Raw genomic sequence first — 24623 nt, 5'->3', positions numbered from 1 at the left:
CGCTCCCTACGAAAATGAATATTTGGCAACCGGGCCCAAAGAAACCGGAAAGTCCGGCTACCTTTTAATAGCCGCAAAAATTAAAAAAATTAAAAAAAAATTAAAAAATTAATAGACGTACAATGGTTAGCAAATCCGATATTTAACAACAATTAATAAAATTTGATTATCTTTCGACGAATATTTCTATTAAAACAGTTACCAATTTGATACACTGTTGATCAACTTTATCATGGTTTGAACAAATTATTGTTTAATTTATTATATCTCCGGCACACCTTTTATAGATCAAAAAATAATTATGAAACCAAAATTCATATGACTTTCTATCAACGATTAGTTTTTAGGATATTATACAAATGGATTCAAAATATTTCTAACTGATGTTATCGAGATTTCCCACCTGATATCGAAATAGAGTTCGGCTGTTAGTTTGCCCTTCCTTATTCGGGAAATTTCGGAAATTCATACTTCCCACTTCTCGCTCCTAGCAAGGCCTTTTACTGGCGATATAGGGGATCTCCGGGGATCTCAGTGGCGAAATAGGTAATATCGTTTGGTTTTGGGCAGACGAGATCTCTGATTCGACTCTCACAGTTGTGAGTTCGAGTCCCGCCCGGTGCAAGCAACTGAATATCAGGAAAAGGACTATTCACTGGGGTAAAACGTAATAAGCTGCACCGCCTCTGCCCAAAAAAACTCCAGGAGCATGGAAGAAGCACCAACATCACGAGGAAGGCGCTCCCGGGCAATGTACACATGGACTTAGAGGATTCTTCCATCACGGAATACAACATCAATATAATATGATTACATTGTAATACAGGTAATACAGTATTCCGATACGATTGTAAACTTTGTTCAGTCAGAATTTCACCCGCGTACCAAAAGGAATTAATAGAATCTTTGATCTCTTAGAAAGGGGGTCAGGGACGAGATTTAAACCTACCACCCGTTCCCCTCTTTCAACCAGATCCTCCCTCTGGTCTGCACGCGCGCATGTCCTTCCTTGTCCGAGTCTAGTCACTAACTAACTCTCTCTCTCGTCCGTCTCTTAATTAATACCCTCTCTCTATTAGCGATCGTCGCTAAAGTCCAGGGGTGTCAAACCCTAATCGTGTATGCGTGCAAGAGGGAGGAAAGTGGTCATGCCATGATGTTGTCCCATCATAACACACAGGGGTAGGCCATCTCCATGGATGATAAGGTGACATCAAAGGATGTCAAATGGTCAAATGCCCGCCGGGTTTGGCAGTCGGCAAGTCTGGGGCTTACACGATTAATAATAATAATAAATCTGGCGGTATAGTCTTGGGTATAGTTCTGTTGCCAGCCGTGTTGATGACTGGCTGAAAGGAGACTCTATCAGTTAGTCTGTAACATAGAATGGAAGTGTTCGGATGGGGCCACACAGCTGGATCGCTAATGGGCAATTAATCACGATAAGCCTTGGTCTCGATAAGGAATATTCCACCACACAGGAAAATAAAAAATTCTTAAACAGAAACATCCAGGAATTTAATTTCAAATCCCATGAATGCCAATGCCCTAATCCTAAATACCTGATCATTTAGTTTTAATCGTAATTTGAAAGTCTGAAGACATTTTTCACTTGACTTCTAGGAATTGCTCCTGCAAAATCTCTAAAATCAAACCCCTCCTCCATCCACAGGTCCTCAGCTCTAAGAGCTGATTTTGGACCGTGACACTGCCGTAAGGCACTAACATACATACATAAAACAAAAGCTCCACAGAGTGCACAACCTGTAAATTCGAAAGTTTCAAATAAGAGTCTTAACAAAGAAAACTCACTCACCAAGATCCTGTATCGACTGACTCCATCGAATCACATGCCCCGGGAATAATCCCGCCACCGGGTACCCCGTCCAGTCATTGGAAGCCCGACATTCACAGATTGGAGGTAAAGAACTCGTTTAAGCCGAGAGAAACCCTCCCAACACAAACCTCTCCCGTTTCTACTAGACGACCTAGTAGAAACTTAAGGTACCCGACGGCGCACAAACAAGAAAGTCCCGCCGCACGTAAATACCCGGAGATCTATCGGTACAGAACCTTGAAAGCTCGCTACAGATCAATGTTGTTTATTTTAATAATATTATTTAAGCCTCTGAAGACCTTTTTATTGCGGTTTTCAAAAGCGAGAGCCAAAATATCTATCTATTAAAATTAAATATTCTGTTAGTAAAGTCAACCTAAAGGAATCTTGAGTTGATTTTGGAAAATTTATAAATTGATCCAAATAAATTTATAAAATCAATCCGAAAATTTCTAAAAATAAGTAAACAGTTTCTAAATTCAAAACTTCTTGAAATGATCCTCCTCCTTCTAAATTCAACCCGAGAGGTTTCTAGAATTGATCCTATGTAATTTCCAAAATCAATCCAAAAATTTCTGAAAATAAGTATTTATGGCTTCGGCACACCTTTTAGATCAGGAAAATTTCACGAAGTTGAAATTCGACTCCCTTTCTTTCTCACATGTTTTGCATATGTCTATCTCATTCTCTCGTACTCTTCTTCTTTTTTTAAACATCACACCAAATTTAATTTAGCTCAGTCGAATTTGAAGGGCAAAAGAATGAGATGGACATTGCAAAATGCGTCAGAAAGAATGGGATGCGAATTTCGACTTCACGAAATTTTCCTGATCTAAAAGGTGTGCCGGAGCCATTAGTTTCTAAATTCAACCCGAGAGGGTTCTAGGATTGATCCCATGCTATTTCTAAAATCAATCCTAAAATTTCTGAAAATAAGTATATAGTTTCTAAATACAACCCAGGAGGTTTTTGGAATTGATCCTACGAATTTTCTAAAATCAACCCGAAAATTTCTAAAAGTAAGTATTTAGTTTCTAAAATCAACCCAGAAGTTTTCTATAACTGATCTCACAACATTTCTAAAATCAATCTGAAAATTTCTAAAGGTAAGTATTTTGTTTCTAAAGTCAACCAGAAAGTTTCTAGAATTGATCTTACAAAAGTTCTAAAATCAATCGAAGAATTTCTAAAATCAAGCCCTAGTGAACTAGAATTCAGGGAGTAGTTTTAGAAAGTTTTAAGAAATATTTTCTTAAGTTGAGTAGTGTCATTTTAGGAAATTTTGAAAAATACTTCTAAAAATAAGAAAGTTAGTTTCTTGGAGCAAAATTTAGCCTATTTTTAGAGTGATTTTTCTTGTTTTTAGTGGCGGATTTTTCTCTGTGAAGTGAAATCAACAAGTGCATTTGGCGGTTTCATTCATCCGCTATTAATGTTCGTGGAAAAATCCAATCCTCAAGACCTACCATTCAGATTTTGATGATAAGGCTTAATATAAAATAGATAATAGTAGATAATAATCAAAAGTAAAATTTATAAGTTTGACTAACTAATTTATCAACAAATAGTTAGTTTATTATCTATTTTATTTTAAGCATTATCAACAAAATCTGAATGGTAGGTCTTAAGGATTGGATTTTTCCACTAACATTAATAGCGGATGAATGAAACCGTCAAATGCACTTGCAGATTTCACTTCCAAATATTGGGCAAACTGTAGAAGTTACATGTAAAGTGATATGTTTATTTACCCCTCAACGACAACATTAGTTTTATTAATATTTGATTCATCTGAAAAATCGTTAGTGAAATCAACAGTTGATTGATTTCACAAACAACAATTCACTACTTTTCTAAATAATAATTTAATTATATCATCGTTTTATCTTATCAGTCGTTATTCAAATCGACAATTGCTTTCTCAACGAATCATTAGTCCTATCAATAACTGATTGTTGTAACCAGTCGTTGGTCAAAAAACAGTGCTAATTTTATAAATTATGCATAATCAATTGTTGGACAATTCATTTAGTCACTTAAGATTCGTAGGATATAACAATTCCTCCCGCAAAGTTAGGTTTACTGAAATGATTAGCCAATCAAGGTATCATAAAATTACGAAAATAATAAACAGCTCTATTAATAGCCATAAAGTACGATTGTACCCTACTCCAATTATTTTATGGAAGTAATTGGAAGTAAGGTTGTGTGAGAGAAATCCCGCGCTTTTCCAACAAACATCATGATTCTTTCAAACATTTAAAGCTATTCTCGTAGCTTGGGCTCAAATCTTTCACATTATTGCAGAAATGTTCGTCAAGTCTCTTAATTCAAAATCACATTATGAAAGAGATAAGTAAAATTCCTAATAAAGAGAATAGATAAATTTTTAATTCTATCGATACCTATTTAATTGTTGTCTTCACAATTTTAGGGATTAGTTAATGATTTATTCTAACTGTTTGCACCTTCATTAACATTTTCATCGTTAGTTTTAGAGATCGATATGAAAGTTAATGCCATGCGCTGAGACTGTCTGGTGCTATAGGACATTTCATGTGAAGGTGGAAAAGTTATTCAGTGGTTTTTCATGCCGAGGGGAAATGTTATAGAGAAAATTTCCTCTAAGCTCAGTGTTAAATCTACTATTCATCCCTCCAAGTTCGCCTTTCACCCGACTCAGTAGGAAATATCTTTTCCAGTGTTCCTGTGTCCTTTGCAAAGTGATAAAGTAACTCCACAGTTTTTCAATTCCTTTTCACACCAAAGTGAAATTCTTTCTTTTCCTTTTTGTGGGTAAGAAAAAAAACTCGTAAATTGGTTGATATTCTTGCTGTTTGTGATTCAATTTTAAAGGGAATTTGTGTCCTTACAATCAAATTGTGTATGTGAAAAGACGTGATTGAGTGGCAGATAGAATTAATTTCAATTAACGTTTTATCAGGAAGATGTGTGAGAAATTTTACAGCCATGGAGGATACCCCCAAACTATATATCCATATAAGATTGTGTTATGCAACGTGCGTTCCAATTATTTCAATTACTTTCTTGTGGTACTTTCTGCCTTATTTTGCTAAAAAGTTGTGGCACAAGTTCGTGCTGAAAATGACGTGCCATGAGAATTGGCTAATTTATTTTCTATTGATTTTCCTTTAATCATTAATCATCCCTAAAACATAGAAACTAATCTTACCAGTGAACCCTGAAATTCAACCTTAAAGAAAATCCTATAGTCTAGCATAATAGATATAGGAAGGGAGCTTATTTGATGATAAAACTCCTCAAACTATTTATTTTACATTGAGGGGTGGAACACAAAAGAGCACCTGAAGCAAAAGAATTTCTCAAAAGGTTATACATTTTATAAAGTTGACGAAATCTGTGTATATATAAATATAGGCAAAGGGGGCATGTTAACGAAGGAGAGAGGACTTTGACCCTCGAAAAGAGAGCATCTCCCTGAGTGGGAGAGTAGTATAAAGTATCAAAAGCTCAACATATATGTAGCAAAAAGCTCTAAAAGTAATGAAAAAGAGATGAATTGTGATTCTACTTTGCTATATATATGGAAATATGTTCGATGCCTTTGAATCGTATAAAGGACATCATGGGAATATAATAAATTGTGACAGGTTTCGGAAAAATCACAGAATGATAATATTGACGGAAAATTCAATTTAAAAATATATATATGATCGAAATTGAAGATATTACTTCGTAAATGTTGAATTTTCTTGCAGCTTGCACCTGATTTAATATATTATATATTGCTTAACCCAATTTCCAAAGCAAACGTGAAAGAATTGAACGAAGACTGATAACCATTTTTATTTAATTTTCCTCTTATGTGGAAAAATACTTATCCTCAGCTATCTCCATCGCTTCAGTAGATATTTAAGGATTATACCGTCTAATACATTCTGTATATCCTAGATTTCGACTATAGCATATAATATTTTGCTTAGTCACATTTACCCTTTTAAAACAATTCCAATAGACTTTCTGTCTCATTTACTTGTCGTAAACAACAATGGTGAATAATTACTTCCACATGCACCATTCTGCTAAAGCAAGCCCTTCCTAAATATTATCAACTGAAGCTTATTCGATAGAATCAAAAATGTCTCGCCACATAATTTAATTTTCCTCCAAGGGCCTATAAAACAGTTTTTTTTACCATCTCACTCTCAGTTTTGTAAATCATCATCACTTTATATGCATAAGGAAAGAATTGAGAGGAATAAAGTTTCCTTTCATGGTAAATTCAGTGTATTAATATTTAGCACCATCAAGCTCTGTTTCCTTTCATTTTCATTTTACGATGTAGTAGCGCCTCGTAAAAAATTGTTTTTCTGTAATCGACAGGAAGTAAATTTGAACTAAAATGGGACAATTTCAAGCTAAACTATGACGAAAAGAAGCTTAATTAAAACTACAATTATTATGAACTTTTCAACAACTTAGCTTTAAATCGCTGAATTTATTATAAGCATCTAGATTTAATTTTAAAGTACTTTCTCTCTTAATTACTTTCACAGAATTGGGGACGTCTGGCAACAAGTTGTTTGTTTAACCGTTTAGTAAACTCTTCCGTTGACTCAGTAAAATTCTGAGTTTTTAGCAGTTAATTTTTAAAGTGGTAAGTTGGAATTTTAAACAAAAAAACTTGAAAAATTATCACAAATCTGTTCGCTTTATTAATTGAAATAATTTGTCATTAGAGATAACAGTGATATATAAATTTTACTGGATTTTTTTTCTTTTTTCATCTAATGGGTTACGGGTCTTGAGGACTATAAAAGCATATTTTCTGTAGAATATTTTTTCAACATTAGAAAAAAAAAATAATATTTTCTTAACTTTTTATTTAAAGATTCACCCATATGGATCTAATTTTCGGAGACCCTTTTGCAAAAACATATTTTACGATCAACAAAATTACTTAGACTAAATTTACCTAAAATAAAAAAAAACAAATATAATATTTTCTATTATTAAATAATGAAAATTGAACAGACGAATTTTGAAAAAGTAAAATTTAGATTATTGGGAGATTTACTTGCACAAACCATAATTTCCTTCTCCATTTCCTCCTTGTGACCAAGGAAAATAATCTTTTTCAAGTAGGTACAGTGTCCGCTCTGTTATTCAGATCGGAATTATTTGGATGATATCTTGACTGTTTTATTTAAAATGTAGTTTAATAGTGAAAATGTAATCTGTGATGTTTTTGTTTGACAAATGGATTATAAAAGCAAATAATTGTCTAGTAATGTCTTTTACGTCAAATTTTCTTAAAATTTCTATTCTAATCCTACTAAAGAATTTATTAATAAAGTTATTTGATTGTTGTATTTGTTTTCGAAACGTTGAAAAAATTCAAAATTTAATCAAAATAACACAGCGTACATCAATCATTTTATCTCTAAATTATCCGAAAAATAAAGCGGGTAGTTTAATTCTGAACACTCCCTAGAACAAGTCTGTAAATTTCAATGGAATCGGTTAATTACATTTCGAGAAATCTTATCTATCATTTCAGAGGGATATCTCCGATTATTATCAGTTAAAAAGGTTAGTCACCCTAAGATGAAAAAGGTTTTTTGGCTTTGCCCAGAGCTTTCGATCCTGATGGGGATCTTCTTCAGTGATCAACAAAATTACAAAAAGTTAGTTTTCGCATAAAAACCACCGAAAAAGTTCAAAAATCGTGAGAAAAGTTCTCCAAAAGGAAAGATCGTCCCACACTGACATCCTGCTGATGATGATCTGGAACCACATGAGCCACACGATCCCTAAGAAAGACTCTGGAAACACAATTTAGTTGACCACTAAAGAAGATCCCCATCAGGATCGAAAGCTCTGGGCAAAACCAAAAAAGTGTTTTCATCTTAGGGTGACTAACTTTTTTCACTGACAATCACCGGAGATAACCCTCTGAGTTCAATTGCGCCAGTTCATCGTTGAGAAACTTATCTATCTTTTTCAGCGTTTTCACTTTAAACGTTCTACTTTCTACATTTCTTTTAAAAAAAACTTGAAACTTCAAGGATTCTTGCAATATTCTGCAATATAAAAATTTTTTTTTTGGGAATCGCAAAACCCACGTACGTAACCTTTTAAGATAGGTGAATTATGCTCATTATTTAGGTCACAAATTTTTCAAGTACTATGGCTCTGAAATTTAAATATAATTTTATTAAATCTTCAATATTTAATTGAACACATTACAATATTTTTAATTTTTTAAAGCTAACAACTCTCTCCGTGTTAATCTAATGATAATTCTGTACTTTCAAGAATAGACCATACCCCTGCAAAGTTTTTAAACATATTCTCACAATCTTCAAAATTTTTTTTTTGGTCGATAATTATTATAATTCTTACGAGAAAATGGTTAAAAATTTAATTTTGACGGAACAAGTCATACTATATAATAAATCGATGAGATCACGTGAACTTTGACAGATACAATTACTTTTATTGTAAATTTTTCCATCTATCGGAAGTGTTTTAGAAATATTTTCAAACTTAATTATTTAATTAAAGAATTGATCGAAAAGAAAAGGCATTGTAAAACTTCTGCATCTAAAAGTATATCACAAATATTACTTAATAATATTTAATTTGTAATAATATTTATTTTAAATTATTTTTTATCTATGTTCTTAATGAATTTGACCTATAGTTTTTGGGAGATTTCAGGCATTGGACTAACAAATTATAATGTAATATTATAATGGGGAAAATTTATTAAAAACGTATTGAAAAAACTGAGTTGTTCAAAGCTTAAGTCGTCCGAAGCTACATTTTCCTTCAAATTAAATAAAACACTTTTTAAGCATTCATGAACGTTTTCTAATACACTTATAAGTTTTTTAATGAAATTTTTTTCTTTATTTATATTTCAGAAATTAAAATCCCTTTTCCAAAAACGTCTTCAACCTTCTTAAGGTTTTAATTTAATAGAAACTTCGAATTGACTGTGAAGTAGTCATTACAACTGAGACAGACTTCTAATTTGGACAAAACCAAATTATCCACTTAGTTTTGCTTAATTCAATATTAGTGCTATTGCTGCAGTTGGGTGTGGGCGAATTTGCGCCCCGCCACAGGTAATAAATTAATTTTTAAATTGAAAACAATAAACCAAAAATATTAACATTTATTTAAAAATTGCCATTTCAGGAACAAAAAACCGGCACCCTGAATTTTTCAAGCTTTCGAAATAGCTTCACTTCCAATGTCAACTACCTGAAAAGAAGGTAAGTTTCATTTTAGATGTATTCTTGATCTATAAATGAAAAATATTTAATGAGTGTTTTACATAACCAAAAATATCCTTGAAAACAAAGTTTAAAAAAAAGATTTTTTTTATTTAAACAACGTTCTTTTGTGCTTCTAAATTATTTGTCACTCAAAGTGATCTCTCTGTATTGGATGTTTAAGTTTAAAGTGTGAATTAATTAGGGAACTTGTGAAAAATTAAGAAAGACAATCTTTCTTTAAATTCTCACAATTGTTATGATATTTTCAGCACTGATTTCTCAATTTTTTTTTGACCCCTAATAATTTCGGAAATTAATTTCTAAACAATTTATCTAAAAAAGACCAAAATATTGATGAATGCTTCAGAAATTTCCTATTACTCAACTTTTAATATGCTTTATGAGGCTGTTTTATAGAATGTTTATATCAATCACAAAAAAATAATGTTTGAATATTTATTTTCATGACTTCCCGGATCACAGTGAAGCTATTAAAACGTTGACGAAGTAAATAAATTATTTATCCTATTTTAATTTTCGATTACATTGCACATTTCGGTTCTCTTTACAATTAATCCTCTTTTCGTATCATGCATGAATATTTTTTTTATTTGAGGCATTGGTTACAATCTGACGAATTCGTAATAATTTTTGTATTTTGCATGTACTCTTAAAATTACTAATTAGGTAGCTTGTTGCAGTAATTATTCCAAAATCCGTAATGCTTTAAAAATTCACTCAAAACCATTAATGAAAATTTATTTAATAATGTCCATAAAATTGTCATATTAATTTTTAAGGTGATCATTTCGCTTAAATTCTCTTTAATTGACAAAATTAAAATTTCGTTGATCTTAATTTACATTATCAGTTTAATTTCTTAAATATTAAGGTGGGTTTTACTACTTTTCGCAATCGTTACATACTTAAATTCTAAAATATATTTTATTGAAAACAATAGTGAAATGTTTGATATGTACCGTAGACGTGGGTGACTTTGGTCACCGGGGATGACTTTGTGCCCCTGATATTCTTAAGCTTTTTTTAATTCTAGCACTTAGGGATCTATTTTATCGATCCGATCTATCACGTTCAATCGATGAAGAATATCCTTAAATTATAGATTTTCATTAAAGCCCACGTGCCACAAGGGCGGTACAGTCAAACGCATCAACGGTGTAATTAAATTTGTTCAGTATAAAATAGAAATTTGGTCAGTAAAAGAATTTTTTTAAAAACTAGTATTTCATTAATTTTTGCGGTATCTTTTTATAATAATTAATATTAATAATAATAATAAAATTATTCTTAATAAAGAAAATATTTCAAAGTTTTACGATTTTATATTTGTTGTGAACCTCCACAATCAAAAGTTTTTTCTTTTAAAAATTTTGTGTGGTTCCTATTTTAATGGGTGTGATTCTTGAGACTCAACCCAAAATAAAATTTCTGAATGTGGTCATACACTGAGAGAAATCCGAAAAAGTTAAAATAACATTCCAGAAATGTTATTTTACCCTGCAGAATTGATCCGAAATCGGTGTAAATCTTATGTTTTTTAGGTGTATTATGGGTTAAAGTTACGCTTCTTTCATGTTGATTTCACCCTTAAAAGGTGTAAAATTAACATTAAAAAATGTTGATATATTTTTACACCTAAAAAGTGTTAAAGTTACGAGGAAAAAAAAGTTAATCGCATCCCCTTATTTTTCTCAGTGTATAAAAATATACATTATATTTTTATATTTTTATATAAAATAATATTTTTTTTTTAATATTAAATTTAATTTGATGTCTTATGTGAGGGGATGATCTTTAATAATTTTAAATGTCTTATATTTTTAAATATCATATCATTTATATTTCTGTGACTCTTTTAGTAAATAAAAATATTTGATGCTTACAAAAAAAGGGTTTTAAAGGATTTGTGTTGCGAAGTACTTAAACTCGTTACATACTATAGGGTAGAGCCGGCATGATTGAGATACGATAGATTGCTCTTTGATTATTTAAATAAATATGACAAAAACACTAATCGAATTATTTTAATGAAGTCTATTCTAGTGAGTATACAAAGCCCTATACAAAATTTCAATATAATTTTCCAAGTTTTGGAAATAATTTCTTGAAACCAAAACAAAAAACAAGTGTCTCAAACATGCCGTCTCTCCCCTATCAATCACAACTAACTTCATATCACTTATCTATATTAGTAAAGTCCCTAAAACGTGCGATTTATAAGCTAAATTAGTTTTTAAGTTTACCGGTTCATAACCGACTTAAATCGATTTTTGTAAATCACTGGAAAGGTCGTACAAATTAGTTTAGGACTAATACAATTGTATTTCGGGTAAAAGTTAGTTATCGGTTCAACTGGTTCGTGTCCTGTTCATAAATCTATTACAACCTTTTAAGACTTATCATAAATTCCAAGCCCTTCAAGAAGGTCTCTCAAGGAGTCCAAACATGACCACATTTTATTGAGAAATACACTCTCTACAGAATATACATTCTTTGATTTTGAAAAACTATTATTATGAATTATTTTGTAAGAATAATTTACCGGTATTTTCGTTTATGACCGAAACATCCGCCTAGGCAACTTCTAAAACATATCCAAAAATTTAAAAAGAAGAATTGCATGAATATCGCAATTAGCTATTGAGTTAAACTCGTACTTGAGCGATACATTTTTAATACTAATCAAATTTAGATTTTTGAGAAAATTGTATACAAAAAGAATACAATTTTTTGTCTTGTAAAAAATGGTGAGATCAAAATAACAAAAAATCTACCGCTTAAATACGAATTTAACTCATCTGCTAACAGAAAATATTCAGTTTTTCTACTTCAGACGAATTTAATAATAATAATAATAATGCTGGCACAACATTTCATGTAGGAAGAAGGCCTTCCCGCAAGGGGATTTCTAGACATGCATTATTATTTTCTCTTGTACGGGATGAGGTTGTCAGTCCCATGCCCGTGGAATCAAGTGCAGTGAAGCTCACTGGATGCAATCCGAACACCTTTAACGCCAGAAAAATTCCTGGTGACCTAAAGGGGATTCGAACCCGGGACACTTGCATCATAGAGCGAGTGCTCTACCACGTGACCCATTGAGTGCCCATTCAGACGAATTTACTCTTAAGTAATTTTATCCACCGCGAAATAAGTTTTTTTTTTTTAATCTTCTCCAAAAATCAGGACCCTACGGTTAAATTTTAAAATTAAAAAAAAATTAAAAAATATAGTTGAAATGATTTACCTTTAGGGGAAGTGCTCATAATTTTGGACAGTCTGCATATAAGCATCGATATCCTAAGTTTGAAGTGCGATATTTTCAATACTAATTGACTTTTTTTGTTACTCTCTTTTCAGAAGGATTTTTTAGAAACTTGGCAAGCTATTTATTATCTCATTTTTACTAAAATTAGTTTTAATACGTTTAAAAATGAATTGATATGTAGAGGTGAATTTGACTCTTATTTTGGACAACTTGGTTATTAATTTTTACAACTTGGCTGTAAATTTGGACAGATAATCCGCCTCAACAGGATGCCCATTGTTCTTCATTTTATGAACCAATCTTACCAAGTCCTCTTCCCGGTCATGTAAGGGAAACGTGAAATGTCACAAGAAGCCCAGAAACTTTCCATATCATTCATTAAAGTGAGTTGACTTCGGTACTCCAAGTACGTGCGGATTCGCTCATTCCCTGCCCTTTCCGGGAGCCTTTCAAGGCATTTTTCACTGCATCTCTTTCGTAGAGATGATGCTCCTTTATTTCTCCAGGCATTTGTCCAACCTAGTCATCACAAAAGCTAAAACTTCACGAAATTTCGTGAGAAAAACACCTGTCCAAAATAAGAATCATCACCTCACTGGTGAATGTCTTAAAAAATTTCCCATTTTTCTCAAGAAAAATCTAATTCACAAGGCAAATCTCACTTCAGGTCAAATGTACAAATCATCAGTAACGTGAATCAACACAATATTCAATGAATATTCAATAATATCACTCAAAAACAGCGAACAAACTTTATTAGTACTTCACCAAAACTAAATAAGACTGAAGTAAGCCACGAAGTTCTGTCATATTTCTCGTAAGCAATTGCTCACACTGAATTTTCAACAAAGCAATTTCAACTCAAATAATATTCAAATTTTAACGTATTTAGTGTTAAAATCTTCCAAAAAGAACAAATATTTAGATAGAATTCATTATTCATCAAATATTGGAATAAAAATCCATCATTTTAATCAATTTATTTTTAGTGTCCAATGTTATCCTCAAAGTGTCCAAAATAAGAAACTGGACAAAATTATGAGCATTTCCCCTATATGCTTAAAAACACTAATTAAATATATTTTTATTATGTTGAAAAAATATATTAAAAAAAAATGCATATATTTTGTGTCCCACATAACCCCTTACAGACAAATGAGGGTACCTGTGAATTGGGGCAGCTTTGAAACTGAGTTTTTTTCTGACACTTGCAAATAAAACTGGACATTATTATGATATAATTTAGCTCAACAAATCAATTGCGAAGCTAAATTACATCATGATACAGCTCAAACATTTCGCTCCTTGGAAATTATAAGGGGCCAACTCAATCTAAGCCATTTTTCAGGAGACAGCATGAAAGATTAAACTTTGTATAAATAATTATCTCAATTAAGTATGTTAATAAAAACAATTTAATTTTTTTCTACTTGTATGAGCATTATTATAAACATCGAAACATACATAATTTTACCTTTCAAAATATGCTTTTTTATGAGTTAGCTCTTTGTCATTCTAAATGATGCGCAAATTTTCATGAAACTTGCTTGAGTTAGTCAATTGTTTCACAAAAATTTGAACGATAAATCTATTTTTGCCCCTTGACTTCAAGCAAAACCGCGCAAGCAATCATAAAGAGTAAAATTTTGAAAAACTTATGTAACTACGAAATTTAATGATTCATATCATCTGAAATTTTATTAAATTCTCTGTCTGAGTGCATTAAAATCTCAAAATCGCCAAAAAGTGAGTTGGCCCCTTGTAATTTCCAAGGAGCGATTTGTAAATAAGAGAAAAAATCCATTTTCATAGCTGCGTTAATACACAGTTGCCCCACTTCCCCCTAATACAGTGCCCGCTTCGTTATTCGGATTTTTTGAATTTATTCAACGACTCGTAAATACAGATAATACAAGTCTTTTTTTTTAAATTTGAATAAAAGTTTTAAAGAAAATTAAAAACACATAGGGAGACTGGGGCAAAACTGAGAAAACTTAAACGTTTTATAATGAGCTTATTCTTATAGGAAATTTACTGCTCTACAACATTGCAGAGAACTATTTTCCTCTATCTCGAAGAAATGTAATTTTCGAATCATTTTCTAAAAGTCGTTTTTGTGGATATTCACATAATTACTGGGGCAAATTTTGTCAGTTTTACTCTCGCAAACGTTAAAAATATCAAATAAACATATTTTATACGAAATTTATTTCTCTACAACTTTGTCGAAAATAATTTTTCTCTATCTTAACGAGAAATATGCTTAAATTGAGCTAATCAGTATTGATATTTTCTGTAAGCCAAATATTCCAAAAATAGGGCTCAAAATTTCATTATTTATTTTTTTTATTTTACATACTCCTTCCCGAATTCCTTGAAACTTTGTAAGTTTAAGAAGGTTCATGAAGGATATCATAATAAAAATTTCAAGCCTCAGTCTCTTTTATTTTAGAAAATAGTGAATATTGAAATTTTCGTTTTGACAAATTTTGCCCCAGTCTCCCCTAATTAGAGAATTCTATGCTATTTAAGTAAAAATATCACAGGGTTATTTATTTTCATTGCTGAACACACATGCATACATGACCTCAAAATTATTTTAAATGTAACCGTCGATAACTCTTCCGGATTACACCGATCCGAATTAGAGAGCGGGCACTATACCTAAAAAGCAAAATACCTGCCTTATAAAGGTCAGACTTTGATATGGTTGACAAGGCTTTTCATCTACCTTCAACACACTTAAAATGAAAATTTTATTTTGAAATTCCTTTAGAAACTCTTAAGCCCCATAATAGTCTACCATCCCACTTTTAGTAGTCACAGAAACCGAAACAAGAACGCTATAAGCGGAATATAAGAATTTTGGTTATATAATGCCTTACTGCGATAATTGTATAAGACAATATGCAGAAGAAAATGTTTCTTGGGAAATCATAATCCTTGAGTTGATTTAAAAAGAGTCCTCTGAAAATTCTAAACTGCTATATCTAACCGTTTAGTGTCTAGATTTGATGAAAGTTATATGGATCAGACGAACATATGGCTAAACTGCCTGAAAAGTGATCCCAATGGGTGAGAGATGGAAATTTTGGGGGGTACAAAAATCAAGGAATTATTAATACTGCTTTCTAAATGGATTACGAGCAGTAAAATACCAATAAAATATTTAATAATCATAAAAGTAAATTGAGTATTAATTCGTTTCAATAAATAAAGTTGTTCACGAGTTCAAGCTTTTAGCGAAATTATTTGCCTATGGTATTTTTCGGGTTCAGTATCAAATTAAAACTATTTATAGTTTGCCACTAACATTGTCCAAAAATTATGTAGAAATAATATCAATTAAATTGTGATAGAAATTGATTATCGGTAATGTTGGTTTCTCTAAAATATATTTGTTTTATTAATTTTGATTGTGGAAATTGCGTGATGACAATGTATTACTTTCTCTGTGGAGTTGAAACAATAAAATTTTTCTACTGACCAAATATCTTTTGTTGCTATTGAAATTAAATAAGGTACTGTTCTCTTATTGAACTTTATATCAATAGCGATATTTCTAACTTTGGGCTTATTCACAAGAAAAAATATTTTTTATATAATAAATTTTGAAGTTGCGAGAAGTAAGTACTGACGAAAAGGGAGAATCCACCGTACTTATTTTATTATACCGCTATATATATGTGTTTTATATCTACATAAACTCAGTATTGATTTATGAAATGAAAGTGAGTTGGGTTTTATGCTACTAAAGCAGTCAGTGACTTTTTTCACGGAACTGTAATGCTAAAGACCAATTTGTATGCAGCACAAAACTGAATGGTCGGTACTGTGTGTTGCCATAACAACAGAGATACGAATGGGGACGATGGTACACGAGTTAGCAGTACGACCAAGTAATGCGCTGTAGATGAAATCGACCGTGTGACTAATAAAAAACCAGTTTCAGCAGTATTTGTGCGGCATCAGATAGTAAACAGGGCCGTAGGGGGTTGTTAGAGCATAAACTGGATATTTTTTTTTCATTTATACCATTTATACCGATGTTCAAGTATGAATTGAGGAGAATGTACATTTCATGATTTTCAGTACAGTTGTTTTCTTTGTCAAAAGTTGTATTAGTTTCCAGTGATTTAGCCCCAGTTCGACTCTGTCGGTTTAATAAGTATACTGTTCAACGAACGGCTGTATTCTCAGTTTTGCGGATACTTTCAGAGGTGAAACACCTGGGATATGAAATCTGCTGTGGTGCATTAAGTGAATGAATATGAGTGATAATGCTAATCTATTGAATATATGGAATATATAGTGTAAAAGACTGTGCTTTATTACATCAAATTAAATATTTGTGAGATTTGGCAGTCATTCTGCTTTTGAAGAAGATTCAGTTTTCAGTATTTGTGCCCAAATACAAATACTGTTGAGTGTCAGTATTTAGTGAGATAGAACAAAACCCCACACTTCGCATTTGATATATAGGTACACTACTGAGAGAGTTTCTCATTAATGTGTAATACCACTGTGGATTGTGCAGTTTTCAAGCGGTATTTTTGAAAGTTTAACTAGTAAAAAAAATTTTGCGCAAAATCTATATTAATTATGAATAGTAGGAAGAAACGTTCCTACAAGGATTGGGTTAAAGAAAAGACATTTCCCAATGAATCTGAAGCTATGAAAGCAATCCTTGATGAGGGTTGTTGGTCCTATCGCTTCAAGAATCATACCTATGAGGGTGTAAAAAAATACTATGAGTGCAAATATGGCAAAAGGAGGAAGAGGAAATGTGCTCAAGAGCTTCATCTGATGTTTGAAAATACCTCCCACCAAGTTCACTTGTATAGGACAAACTGTGAGCATACGCATAATTTGTCCAGGCGTTTTGAGCCAATTTACAGAGTTCCACCACTAATTGCACCTCAAGTATTTATGCCAAAAAATGAAATGGCCAGTACTTCAAATATGGCCAATCTTACAATTGTTAAGACTGAACATCTCGAAGAGCCTTTTGAAGAACCCGAACTAGATGTTCACGTTAAAGATGAACCCAGGGAAACTCAAGATTATTATGAAAATGAACCCCCTTTGAAGATGAGAAGGACTCAAAGGAACTGGAGGAAAGAAGCGACATTTGCCTGTGAACAGGATGCCCTGGATTTCATCAAGCAAGAAGGTTGCTGGGGATATCGATTCAGCAATAGTACTTTGGATGGCGTTAAAAACTACTTCCGCTGCAATTTGACCAGGACACGTGGAAAACAATGTGCCCAAGAGATTTACCTGGGTTATGAGAGAGAATCAAGTCGTGTCCACCTGTTTCGAACAGAAAACGAACATACTCACAATAGTATTGTAGAGGAATACATGAGTTCCAACAATTCTCAGGCATTATACAATGTTCCTAGTACTTCACATCCCGTCCCAAAGGAAGAGCCTCTCTCATCACCAGAAGTCGTTTCTGTTGATCAAGAGACAATCAAAATAGAATTATCAGACTCATCATCTTCAGCGTCTTTTCAAGAGTAATAAATTCTTTTTTTCCCAATCTCAAATGACAAAAATACAATAATTTCAACCTAAATTCCAGATTTGTTCAATTCAACGCTAGTCACTTTGGTGAAGCATTTCTCGAGCCTGAACCGGTAGTTTTTGAGCAAAAAGCAAAACCACGAAATATCTCCCAGAAAAATTGGCGCAGGGAAAGAATTTTCCCAAACGCAGAAATTGCAGAGAGAGCCCTTAAAGTTGAGGCTTGTTGGAGCTATCGGTTTAAAAATCACACTTCTGAGGGCATTAAAAAATACTTTCGCTGTAACTTAGCCAAACGCCGGGGAATTCAATGTGCCCAGGAAGTTCATCTGCTCTACGAAGCCAATTCTCCGCAAGTTCACTTGTTCAGGACAGACAGTGATCATACTCATGATGCCAATGAAGCTCACGGAATTGGGATAACTCCCCTAGTAAAGGATGAAATCGAAATGCTCTATCGGAATCATGTGCGCAGACCAAAGGAGATTTTGAGTTTTCTCTGTCGCAATCCTGTGCTTAAGCTTCCATCATTGCGACAAGTATCAAATTTTCTGCTGTATTTAAAGAAGAAACAGGAAAGAACTCCTTACGAATATTCTGCTGATTACAGTGATATTTTCATCAAGCAGGAACCCATTGAGGATTTTAGTCAATTGTGCGAGTACGTAATTCATAAAAAAAAATTAAAATTTAATTTAAATTCTTTTATCATTACAATTTATATGAAATTTATATAATTAAATAATAATTATACCATTAAATAAACTTTTATGTGCTATGCAAGAAGCCAAACAGCCTTTATGGCTAGGTTTTCTTTAACTTCTCTCTGTGAGCATACCCATTTTCCCATTTAGTGTGACCTACGTGCTTATGTATGGTCTCAAAATATACAACCAATGAAGGGATTTTCCATCGTTTTCATCCCGGAGGTTGGAATCGACGCTAAGACGGCGATGGCCGCATGGGGGGTGGGACAAAAAACAGAGATGATAATAAACAAATCAATCAAATCAATCAATCAATTTATATGAAAATTTTTGACAGTAATTCATAGCACTGGATTGCGAAAATAAAATTAATAAATCAACAAAAATTAATATTTCCAGCAGTAAAATGAATTTAATTACTTAAACATGCTGATTAACCATGCAAAAGTATTAACATTTACAACAATAAACTATTAAATAATGAGTGATAAATCCAGATAAAATTGTAACAACTGAAAAGACTGAAAATGTTTTCGAAAAACATCTTGGATCAGAATAATAAAACATATTGAAAATAGAAGAAAATTCTAAGTGATCAAAAAAATATCCTAGGGGGAGTTGGGACTACTTTGAGCTCTGGGGCTACATTCACTGAGAAAAAAAGAGGGTGCGATTAACTTTTTTTCCTCCTAACTTTAACACTTTTTAGGTGTAAAAATATATCAACATTTTTTAATGTTAATTTTACACCTCTTTAGGGGTAAAATTAACATGAAAAAGGGTAACTTTAACCCCCAATACACCTAAAAAGGGTAATATTTACACCGATTTTAGATCAATACTGCAGGGTAAAATTAACATTTCTGGAATGTTATTTTAATTTTTTTCGGATTTCTCTCAGTCAGTGTTGTTATACGATTTTTTCGCGTATAGCTGGGTTTTATCATGATGTAATTTAGATAGACAAAATAATTGATCTAAATAAAATAATTGTAAGAACCAGCTTTATTTAGGAATAGGCGAAAAAGTCCCTACTGAGAGAAATCCGAAAAAGTTAAAATAACATTCCAGAAATGTTAATTTTACCCTGCAGTATTGATCCGAAATCGGTGTAAATATTACCCTTTTTAGGTGTATTAGGGGTTAAAGTTACCCTTTTTCATGTTATTTCTACCCTTAAAGAGATGTAAAATTAACAATAAAAAATGTTGATATATTTTTACACCTAAAGAGTGTTAAAGTTATGAAGAAAAAAGTTAATCGCATCCCCGTTTTTTCTCAGTGTACTACTTATTAAGTTATTAATACAAACTTGTTCGAAAATTTTAATGATTTTTTGCCTGAAATATCTAAATAATTATAAATATCTTAAATATCCCTTTCCAATAATATTTCACATTCATTTTATTTTTTTTAATAGGGAACTGTTAATATTTCCAAATACGATTTTAACTGACCAAATTTACTAAAATACTGATCAAAATGTTAAAAGCAAGATTTGCTTGCCATAGTTTATGTCTGATATAATAAAGAATCACTTGTAGGGTGAAAAGAACACCTATTGACACTTTAAAAACTCGTGTCAGGACCTATTGACACCCTAATCTATACCAAATTTGAACACTTATCCTTATTCAAAAACGTAGATTAATGAAAAAACGCTATATTACTTAATTTTATTTAATACATTAAATACATTTCAACATTTTGACAGGGGTTCCCTGCCGAAGAGGTGTTCAGTCGACCCTAACCAATTTGGATTTTCGATTCTTTCGTTATATTTTAAGTTGAAGTTGCACGAAAAAAATCCGCAAATTTTCCGCTCCTGGTTAAATCCATAGCAGATTCATTACATGTTATTTTCAGTTTTTTCTCGGTAAAACTTTTTGACCAATGCTGCAATGCAATTTTAAACATTTTAGTTGTATAATCTTACTGGTCTCTGTAAAACAAAATGCCTTACCATTACCTTTTTTTATTGCTCACAGTAAAAGCCGGTAAAAGCCTTTTTGTGAAAGACAAAAGTAGTATTCTAACCTGGGTCATAATTTTAATAACGTAAAGAAAATCGTCAAACAACAGTGTCAGAATTGTGACTCAGGCAAACAAAGTGCATTTGGCCCAAGGTTAGGATTATCAGAAGCCCACATACACTAAATTTGCCTGTAAGGCTAACCTTACCCAAAAGACTAATTTTTTCTTCTTGATTATTCAAAGAATCCGATCAAGGCTGTATTACTACTTGAGTACCAATACCAATTATGTAAAAGTAAAGTTCAATTTATTGATATAAAAACTCTTTTTATTTGTAGTTTAACAATAATTAATTAATATGATGTACTAAAAAGTTTCCATAAGTCCAGAAATGGGGCCTTATGAATACAGATGATATGCTCTTCCATCATTAGATGACTGAACCAGATACTAACTGTACTGTACTAAACCCAGTCTTTTTTGTATAAGCACCCTAGGTAGAATTATTACTTGCAGCAATTACTAAAGTTACTAAGTATTATATAGTATTATATTTATTTCTCAACATATGTCTTTCCGTTAACCCCCCTACTATGCGTCCGCCGTCGTCTTATTTTTGGTAACCAGGAGGGGAATTCCATATGACAAATTGGATTCGAATCTTAGGAGAGATTTTTCGAAAAATGCGATCCTATAGCCGTAACATTGCCATTTCAGCTGACGTGGCATTGTCAGAAATCACATATTTGATATTTCTGGCTTTTCAAATGACAATGAATTTTGTTAAACAAATCAACCAAGACGTACTGTATTTTCATAAAATCTTTAAGTAAAGGGATTTCATTAAAAATCAATGAATTGCATTTTCGAACTCATATGATATGACAAAAAAAGCTCGATTGGCATTGCCAGGTTTCGAACTCACGTGTGACAATGTAACGAAAATTACAGAATTCCGCTACAGGGTCTAATGCCAAACGACGGAAATGTTTCATCTCTGGCTCTATAGTCCTTTGCCGTGTTAAACGTTCTTTTCACAATTTATATTAATTTTATTATTTTATTGCTTTGAGTTATAATTAACCTTATAGTAATCCATAAATGACTGGGCTTCGCAATGTCAAACATAAATGGATTCTGTCATGATTGAATACAATAATTTTATTGAACTACAATCAATAATGTACATGTTCTCATCGAAAACCAATAAATTGGTCCTGTATAGGATGATTCTGTATCTGTAACCTTCTGGCATTGCCATGGCAAAACGTGTTCGAATCTCAGGAGAGCTTTTTCGAAAACGTGATCTTGTAGCCGTGACATTGCCATTTCAACTCACGTGGCATTGTCAGAAGTCACATTTTTGAGATTTTTACCAATCCATATGACAATGGATTTTATTAACCAAATCAAGCAAGACGAACTGTATTTTCATAAAATCATTAAGTAAAGGGATTTCATTAAAAACTCCATAAATTGTGTTTTGAACTCGTGTGATATGAGAAAAAGCTCTATTGGCATTACCAGGTTTCAAACTCACGTGTAACACTGCCACAAAATTTACAGAATTCCTCTCCTGGAATAGTTAAAAGTTAAATGCATAATTACAAAAACCCTATTGTTTAAATAAAGTTACTAATATTATATTTCATATTGCTGAACCCCAGTAACTGTCCAAGAAGCATTTTATTCTTCACATTATCTTGTAGAAATATTCAAGCAAGATGAGAATACCTAGTGCATTCTTAAAGCCTTCTTGCAAATATTTACTACCTTAAATACTTTGAAATCCTATGAGCAATTGATACCAAAATTCTTATTATAAATCTTCTAAAAATCGATTACAAATGCTTGAATACATTCAAGCTGATCCTCGAAAATATTTTCCTAGACACAATTATTACGACTTAATCCGAGAGACGGCTCAACGTAGGGGAGCCTGGGGCAAAATTTGTCAAAACGAAAATTTCAATATTCACTATTTTCTACAATAAAAGAGACTGAGGCTTGAAATTTTATATTAGATAGCCTTCATGAACTTTCTTAAACTTACAAAGTTTCAAGGGATTCGAGGAAGGATTATGAAAAATAAAAAATAATGAAATTTTGAGCCCTATTTTCGGAATATTTGGCTTACAGAAAATATCAATACTGATTAGTTCAATTTAAGCACATTTCTCGTTAAGATAGAGAAAAATTATCTGCGACAAAGTTGTAGAGGAATAAATTTCCTATAAAAAATATGTCTATTTGATATTTTTAACGTTTGCGAGAGTAAAACGTCACAAATTATCCAAAGACTGACAAAATTGGCCCCAGCAATTTTGAGAATCTCCACAAAATCGACTTTTAGAAAATGATTCGAAAATCACATTTCTTTCGAGATAGAGGAAAATAGTCTTCTGAAATGTTGTAGAGCAGTAAATTTCCTATATTCTTATAGGAAATTTTATAGGAAAAGCTTCAAAATGTATATATCTGTTACCGGTTTAGAAAACAAACGATTAGAGATACTGACTTTAAGTCTTTTATGAACTATCTTTTTCCCCAGGCAACATATCTTTTCTTGGGGCTTTCCCTTCTTTTCACTATTTAATACAAAAAATAAACATAAATAAAAATAAGTAAACAAACAAATTAAAAATAATCCAAAAAATAAATATGAGACAGGTTCTTTTTATGTATCTGATAGGTATATTTTCTAAATAGTTCAAATAACGGAGAGAATATATCACTTATATATCTCTTTTAAATTATAAACAGTCTTTAAAAACTAAAGTAAAATAATTCAGAAAGAAATCTTATAAGGTAAAGTGTCCTGTAGTCGACCGGTACCTCAACCAAGCCAGTGGGGTCATTTATTTAATTTACTTAGATTTGATATAACATGGTTTAACCGGTTTAACATTATAAAGTCTGTTATATTAGCCGTACTCACTATGGCGCTGTTATCTTGTAATATCGTTATCTCGTTATCTCGTTATGTTCTCGTAATGTATTTTATAAATGAAAAATTATAACAAGATAACAGATTACGGAGATTACGAGATAACAACGCCATAGTGAGTACGGCTATTGTACATAATGCAAATGAATGAAAATTTCATAGAAAATTATTAAAAAAAAAATAAATTGGTTAACTAATTCCTCCGGCCAAGTTGAAGAACCGACCGACTTTAGGGAACTTTACCGACTTTACCTTAAAAGTCAAATTTTGCTATCAAATTGTTCTTAGACTAGAGTTATTGAGTTTATTCAGTTATTGAGTCACTGATTGCACGCATAAAACCGAAATAATATTATTTTATTATCATACTAAACAAATTCGCTATCCGTGTAATTTGTCATAGTTTATTTTTATCGTTTTTACTTTCTGTTTTTGCTTCTGTGAGAGAAGCTTTAGACAAATAAATTAATTAGTGACACCACGTCGCTAGCCCATTTTAAAGTAATTTCTATAACACACATGCACACAATCCCACAAAATCATGAGAAACACTTAACACTTATCATAAATTTAGATCACTTTTTTGTTCTTTTTAGAGATTGAAACTCCTAATTTTTTTATCAATTTGGTGTAATAGTTGAAAAATTGAATATTCGTTTAAAAATTTACCTTATGTAAAATACTCACGATAACACGTTTACCCTAACACAATTCACACTCACCCTCTTACTACTCTACTCTACTAAACTCCTACCTTGTACTACCCACAGTAACTTTCTAACGCATTTGATGGTATTTGAGTTTAAAGGGGCTCTTGATAAACTTCACGGAAACTTTTCGTTGCAGGTTCTCCTCGGGAGACCTATCTTCCGAGTGTGAAGATGGAGGAGAAAATAAGGATGCTGCTCCCGGTGCTCGACCACCGCCACTGCAGACGCAGCCTCTCCCAACCGGTGGACCACCCAACATTCCGCCACCCCCCGGTAAGATCTCACGTACAAGATATTGTAGTTGTTTGTATTTTAGAATTAAATCAACAAAAACCATATTCTTGACTTTAAATACAATTACC

The 24623-nt window shown here is 32.0% G+C and overlaps 1 protein-coding gene across 2 annotated transcripts in view; it reads left to right on the top strand.

Moving 5' to 3' along the window:
* The first annotated feature begins 4408 nt into the window (after positions 1-4408).
* The window catches only part of LOC129799610 (synapsin), a 57870-nt gene continuing 37655 nt past the window's right edge, over positions 4409-24623 (top strand). Inside the window, exons 1-5 of one of the 2 annotated variants that reach the window (XM_055843644.1) lie at positions 4409-4633; positions 6376-6476; positions 8749-8952; positions 9026-9102; positions 24398-24534. Coding sequence is in view for 1 of the 2 variants with exons in the window: in XM_055843642.1 (XP_055699617.1) it covers positions 16997-17916; positions 17982-18584; positions 24398-24534 (1660 nt within the window). In the remaining variant the exon portion in view is untranslated. Of the gene's footprint in view, positions 4634-6375; positions 6477-8748; positions 8953-9025; positions 9103-16508; positions 17917-17981; positions 18585-24397; positions 24535-24623 lie in introns of those variants that run through there. The other variant, XM_055843642.1, reaches the window with a different exon arrangement.

The sequence above is a fragment of the Phlebotomus papatasi genome, chromosome 1 (assembly GCF_024763615.1).
Source record: "Phlebotomus papatasi isolate M1 chromosome 1, Ppap_2.1, whole genome shotgun sequence".
Classification (NCBI taxonomy): Eukaryota; Metazoa; Arthropoda; class Insecta; order Diptera; family Psychodidae; genus Phlebotomus; species Phlebotomus papatasi.
Note: the sequence above shows the minus strand (reverse complement) of the source record. Positions and strands in the feature narration are given on the sequence as shown.